Source organism: Oratosquilla oratoria, chromosome 14 (assembly GCF_046742065.1).
Source record: "Oratosquilla oratoria isolate Oo_2021 chromosome 14, ASM4674206v1, whole genome shotgun sequence".
NCBI classification, from domain to species: Eukaryota; Metazoa; Arthropoda; class Malacostraca; order Stomatopoda; family Squillidae; genus Oratosquilla; species Oratosquilla oratoria.
In genome coordinates, this window is record NC_134790.1 from 43,818,603 (window position 1) to 43,826,102 (window position 7,500).

Here is a 7,500-nt window from a genome sequence, read left to right on the forward strand (position 1 = left end):
AAACAAACTCGTACAATGAACATATAAATATGACCTAATAAAAATACTCCTTTTATGCGGATAAAACATATTCACAACTACATTACTACCTCACAATTCCACCATGGAAACACAATAAAATCCCAAGAAAACAGTTCCTCAAGAGTAAACAGACTTCCACAGAAACGAAACAGAGTATATCCCCCCTTAAAAACAACAGTAACAAGACCCCATTCCATCCCCCCACTCTCCCTCCAAAATCCCCCATTTTAAGGATATTGTACAATCCCCATTCTAAATCCCTCATTCTTAGGGAATTGCCAAATCTCGACATAAACAAAGCGGGGCATAAGCTAACCCGAGGTCCCTTCCCTAGACGATCAGCCTGAGGACGACCTTCTCCTTCCTCTTCTGCTTGGCAAAACCCTCCGGAGGCCCCACGACCTGCCCAGAGGAATGCTTCTGACACGTCCCCGGTTTCTCCCCTCCGCCCTTGGACCGACTTCGAAGGCGAGGAAGGCGGAGGGAGAGGAGGAGGCGGTGAGGATACTGGAATGCACCAATCTTAGAGAAGACCTGGAAGGCAAACTGATGAGGAAACGGATGGGAAGGACACTGTGGATGTGTGGATTGCAGAGATGGGTGCTCGGGCACTTCGGCAGAACCTTCTCAGTGGTCAAGAGGAGGATGGGTGACGGTGGTTCCGTGTCCCTCCTGCAGAAGTAGTGGGGAGGCAGTGATGATGATGGTAGTGGAGAAGATGGGAAGAGGAAGAACGGAGTGAACGAACACATGATGTAATGTGACGTTACCTTGTGGAAAGGGAATGACAGTGCGGCGGAGAGAGTGAGAGAGAGAGATAGAGAGAGAGGATGCTTTGAAAACGATAAACTCACTATTAATTCATTTGTGTTGTATGCAGAAATTGCGGGAGTGTATACCCGGGTGAAATTAAGGCTATGTTTTTATAACCAGACAATTCATTTTCTATAAACCCTCAAATTCAAACTGAAAAAATATAATGCTGTTTTGATACGTTTTGGAGTTCTGTATGCATGGAGTGTTGTTAGTTCGAAGTCCAGTGATATATAAAAAACTTTGCTCATTCAGTTTGGAAGTGTTTTATATATCTTTGTTTCGTACCTAAATATTAAGACTATGCGTGCAATTGTTCTTTTGCGACCAATACGAAGACAAAAGAAATATTGAATGTTTTTACAACGACCCTGTATGATTATAATAAGAAAAATAAAGATGTAACAGGAACATATATATGTTTATCTATAATACCACAAGGAAAATCTTGATAATTGGAAACCAAAAGGATAAGTAAATATAAGGAGTAGAAGAGTAAATGAACATGAACTCAATAACACAAAATGCTTTTGAATGCTACATTATTTAGAAGGGAACGTGTTTTATTTGTAATATCTTCATCAGGAAGTTTTTGGTAAACAACGTTTTGTCGTAACAAAGAAGTAAGGAAAATTACAAACAGAGGGTGACTGGGTACCAAAGAAGAAAAGAAGGAAGGGTGGCTGATACCTGTCTTTTAATAACTTTCATAAAGAAAAAACACACACAAATTAGAACGTATATACCCTACTAAGCACTCACCTTCACACACACACACACACACACACACACACACACACACACACACACACACACACACACACACACACACACACACACACACACACACACACACACACACACACACACACACACACACACACACACACACACACATATATATATATATATATATATATATATATATACATATATATATACAGATATGTATATGTATACATGCATACATATCAACCAACAGACCCTTAAACCAGGAAAACATTAACAAAGACATATTAACGTGAATGAGATCAAGTACAACTAAGAGTAAACTAAAACACACTAAGGATAGATCACCAGCTTTCTAGGGGAAACTAAGACACGGCATCAACACGAAAGACGTAAGTTGAGAACAAACTCAGAGAAAACTACACCAGGGCCGGTACCACAGGGCATACAGTGCATGGGTAAAACGACATATTAACTGAATGTTCTTAGGAAATCGTTCTCGATAAAATATGCATTTTTTTTTTACAAGTGCAGTGGATGTACGGTGGACGGTCATCGCCGCATCATCTATTTTGACATATACTAAAGACAGCTCTATGGTTACGATTAGACTTCAAATGTAAATATTTATGGCATACAAGGTACTGGAGACAAAACTGAGATTTGTAAGTGCATCTACATACCAGTATATCTGCAGAAGGCAAAGGACTACGCTCATGAAATATACTCTCGGGATTCACTTCTTGCAAGAAAGAAATTTACAATAGTGAGCAATGTTATGAATGTACCTATGCCAAAAGCCAATATCAAAGACCCCCCAAAATATACATATGTATACATATATAGAAACAAGCCATAGGTAATTCGGTCTTCAGCCCATAACAACAACGCACAACTCTCATTTTACAGAGAAGACTCATTTATCAAACACTCTCAAACAAAGACCTCCACAGCACCTCCATTCACAGTGAAGACATTTATAAACCACCAAGGACACGTTCGACGCACCTGCGTCCTTAGATAAACACCAAACACTTATATACAGACATACAAAGAAAGCAACCGGTACACTACACACACACATATTCACAAACGAAGATCCTGTTTGCATTTGGAAGGGTGAAGAGACCCGATTCAAGAAAGGATATCAGATAGACAGACACGAGTAGATAAGATAATAAACATCTTTAAAAACCAGGACGAAGGACACCTGAATCAGGAGACAAGGAGGAGGACGCGTAGCTGATATAGTCAGGGGAAAACGTGAAGACGATTGAGAGAAACTTCGAGAACTACAGAGGTATCCCTAATAGGATCGAGGGTGAGCTGAAGCGTAGTCTGGCGGCGAAGGGAAGAACGCGAGAAGAGAGAACAAAGAACACAAAACGCAAGAACAAAGACGAACTGGTACATGAAATAGGGAGACAAAGAAACACTTGCGTAAACGCCACGGAAGGGAGAGGCGCCATCAAAGACCAGCAAGGAAGACGTAGGGAGTAGCAAAGGAAATAAAGAAAAGGAAGAGGAAGGAGAAGAACTAGGGGAAGGATAATAACGACAAGGAAGAATTAAAAAAGAAGAGCAGGAACAGGAAGAAGAGGAGGAGGAGAAAAAGGAACGAGGTGTCACTCGCTGCCACAAGAGAGTGAATCTGGCCTGCAGTCAGGCGGGCAGGCAAGACTGGTGGCATCAGCTTGTCTGGGAGCACAGCCGCCTCGAACCGAAAAAAAAAGTATTAGCTTGAGCTGGAACTCTGAGGGATCAATGGAAGGGGGGAAAGGGCAGCAGTAGAATAAGCATCTGTAGACGCAGAGTCGGTGTAAGTTGGAGAAGAGGAAACAGCGGTCGGCGCATCAGAAGAGGTAACGGATGCAACGTCAGGAACGGTAGCAGAAACAGCAGATGCAGAGGGCCAAGCTATCGGGGGAAATAGTAGCATATAACAATAGAAACGGCGTTTTTAGGGGCAGGAGTTGTGCTAAGGTAGAAATAAAGACGGAAGCAGCATTCATAATCGCAGTTGTTAACAAAGGAACGTAGAAAGGAGGCCCCGTAGTTCAGAGAAGTACAAACACAGTGAAGTTCCTGATCTTGCAGAAGACGAAGAATCTGTCGTAATAAGATCCTCTCCAGCAAGGAAAACCCTCAGGGGCAGAGGATTCTGTTTACCTGTGACAAGGTAGTACCTATCTGTTCAGCACGCAACTTACTCCAAGACCTCTTAAATCCGGCCTTTAGCCCTCCCTCCCCTCTTCCCTTTCATCCCACCCCATCCCCCGTACTTCCCCAGCCCCCACAACGTACACAAAACCGATGCAACGCTTCCGAAGAACAGCATGAATGATTCCTGAAGCCAGACGCTTTGAACGGCCCCTGTCACCCTACTACAGTCCCCAACCTATCCCAATCCCATAAATTACTTGGCACTGCTACTTCAGTGCTCAATTGTTTATTCATCTTTGCGTACGCAGCTAACGCTTGTGTACACACACACACACACACACGCACACACACACACATACACACACACACACACGCACACACACACACACACACACACACACACGCACGCACGCACACGCGCGCACGCACACGCGCGCACACACAGACAAGTAAACAAACTTTTCCGTCCTTCCCTTCCTTCATCAACTCTGAGCATCTGTTATTTTTTATTCTTATCCATTTATTATTTTTTATTTATCATAATTATTTATTCATTTGTTTATTTATTTACAAATTTCATTCCATTGACAACGGGAGATAGGGGAAACCCCCGGGGGGCCTGGCAGGATAGTTAAGATTGCAGAAAGAGCTAACGACATTGTTGCCAGATTGTCGGCAGTTGCCAACAAACTGGTAAATCGCTGGCTATAGTGAATGAAGGTTTGACTAAGCACATCTGTTTTGCCGTTTCAGAGAAGAAAAACCTTAAAGAATAATGAATTGCCAACTAAACAAAATAAAAAGTATATAATGCATGTGTATTCATGATCAGATTTGATTCATTAGGTTGGTACCTGTCAGCAAAAAAAATAAATAAATAAATAAACAAACAAACAAACAAAAAAACGACAGTTTTAAAATAATAAGAAATGCGAATGAAACGCTTTTTCAGCAAAATATAACTCGAAAGTGGATCAGTTCTGTTATAAAACCTCAGACACCAAATAATGTATCTCCATTTGATAGGAAAAAATACCATAACAACAGTAGTACAAGAAATTACATAAAAAGTGATATACTACATGGATCTACAATCTTCTGCAGGAAAAAAAATCGTCTTGTTGTATAAGTTGTTTAAAAAATCAAGACAGAAATCGCTTTAGGAATATAGATTATTCAGTTCAGAAATATATATGTTTTTTTTAAACTAAGATATCAAGTTCAATGCGTGAATTAGGACAAGACTAAGACTGGACGAAGAGGAAGTAAATCACAACGCAAGAAGTATTAGAAAATATATATTAAACTCAAAGCTTTAAGAAAAATGCAAAGACAAAAAAATGAAAAATAAGAATAAGAAAAGGAGAAAAAGAAGAAACACAGAAGAATAAAAAGTATGAATAAAGAAATATGAATATAGATGATGAAAAAACGCATATGGAAATTTCAGATACAAAGTTTTGAAAGACGATGCACCGGTTGAAATAGATGAAAGAGCAAACGACTTGTTCGACGTAAACTTGCCAAAGAAAAGAAAAAATAAATTCCAACTCAAAAGACAGTAGCAACTGATTATGGATAATCTATGATCATAAAAACAAATGGTCTAAAATATATGGGTATACCAAGTGTGTTGTAGGTGCCTGTAAGTCTTTATCGACATTCGACAGACTAGACAAAATAATAACGGATGAGTATACAATACGTAACAGTGTTCTTATTGTGGCACTTGTCACTGTCATGTTAAAAAGACTAATGCCAAATAAATATAGTGAATAGATTACTGTGAATACAAAGTTATGTCGGCACTCGCGCTGGTTTGAGCCACTGAAAAATATATGATTATCGGGAAATATAACGACTCAGAACGTCACCGAGTCTATGACTATTCCTGACCTGGCTTGACTAGCAACCACTTACCTCGTAAGACAGACATTGTGGAGTTCACGCTAGATTAACGTTTAGTTGTGACATTGTTAAGTCTCCCGACGCCGCCATTTTCAATGAAGACGAGTAACGGTCATCCTCGACAAACGAACGTTGAGTTCCCAGACGAGCGTGCATGACGTCAGCTTTGTGGAATTCGCCAGTGTCACGGGTAATTAATCCTTATCCCTGACTAAAGTCTCCAGGGCTTTAGTACTGAAGTCTCACTAGATGCACGTAGCATTGTGAAGTTGAGTGGTGCATTAGAACCCCAACCCTCGAAATAAAACATTCCTTTCAAGCGTATTAGGCAAATATTCGCCTCAAGTGCACTGACCAAACACTCCTCCCCCTGACCAGACATCCCTAACGTCTGATGTACCAATGGCTAGCCTTTTTCACGTATATTTACCAAACATCCTTTACAAGAACAATTCCCGAATACCCTCTTTCACGTAACTTAGACAACGGTGATATTCTTTGCTTTGGCCTAACCTCGTCCCTGTACACGTCCAAAAACACATCCTGTTAATGGCAAGAGCGGAATCAGAAGCTTCAGAACCTCCCTGGGATGTGACCTCGTGGCTTCGACTCTGAGGCTGCATTCAACGACTAATAGTACCACAGACATTCCTCGCTTCATTCTTACAAATTAATCACGTAACTTCAAACCTATCACGCCTCGCTTTCGGCCTGAACATAACTAGTTTTAAACTTCATATCTGGGCGTCATTATTACATCAGAACTCGCTCGAGTTCTCGATAATAAACCCTTTGCTCTCTGTTTAAAATAAAAATCTCTCTTTCTTACTCTCTCATCGCATATCTTTACACGGTTATATAAAAAGATCTACCCACCCGTCATTGTTGACGCTCAGAAAATATGGCCCCATTTTAATATCTTCCACCCCAGTTGACCTGAAAGATTTGGACCCCAAAGTTTTCACATTGATCTTGGGTCTGCCACCTCCCACTGTCTCTACCCACCCTTGTCTCCTATCACCTCCACTTAATCTTTCAACATCAATTACCAACCTTGTCTATGTTACCTCTAGTAGTGTAACATAACGCAGAAGCAAACCACCTCTGTAGCTTCATATAAATACGCCTGTACACACAACGCAGGGGTAAAGTCCCTGTAGCCCATGACTAGCCTAGTCCCTCCCTGTACCCATTGTCGCCCACAACGCCCTTAACTCACCCTTAATCACTCTATCGTCGCTCCTACGCCCACCGCCTATAGCCCTACCGCCCACGGCTCACCACCGCCTCCGCCACCACCCAGACCCGAACAGCATCCACCGCCAAGATGCATCTCTTCCTCAAGACGCTCTACATGCTGACGGTGATGGTCATGACGGCGATGATGATGCTCCTCCTCCTTCTGTGCACTCCGGATGTCCACCTCAAGCTGTCCACGGGCCTCTATCGAGGGCAGCCCCGCATGGCCGGCTATGGACAGCTCCTCGTTCAAAGGTGAGTGAGCGTTTGGGAGTACCTTCTCGCCACGCCGATTTCAGTTCAAGATACTCTTCCATTCGAAACCGTTTCACGTTCGAAATCGATTCGGTTTTGGGGAGAGGTTCAAGAGTCACACTGTCATTATTGAAGATGTTTATATGCACTATATAACGCTAGATGTAGTAAATATTATGAATTATGTTACACCATTTTGGGATGTGTTATATAATGTTCTTAATATATAGCGTTCATTGTGCAGTTTTCCAGTTCTAAGAACAATAGTTCCTCACCGACAGAGTTTACAAGCGAATAAAGATATTGAATATTTCTTTTCATGTTTGTGTGCGCGCGCGCATATATAAATGTGTGTGTGTGTGTGTGTGTGTG

At 41.6% G+C, this 7,500-nt stretch overlaps 1 protein-coding gene across 4 annotated transcripts in view; it reads left to right on the top strand.

Annotated features, from left to right (window-relative positions):
• LOC143032858 (uncharacterized) overlaps window positions 1–7,500 on the top strand; it is a 155,591-nt gene that overhangs the window by 1,458 nt on the left and 146,633 nt on the right. For 2 of the 4 annotated variants that reach the window (XM_076198041.1, XM_076198044.1), the window contains exon 2: window positions 356–7,128. In XM_076198041.1, the coding sequence (XP_076054156.1) occupies window positions 6,962–7,128 (167 nt within the window). In that variant the 5' untranslated portion in view covers window positions 356–6,961. Of the gene's footprint in view, window positions 1–292; window positions 7,129–7,500 lie in introns of those variants that run through there. The other 2 variants (XM_076198042.1, XM_076198043.1) reach the window with 2 other exon arrangements.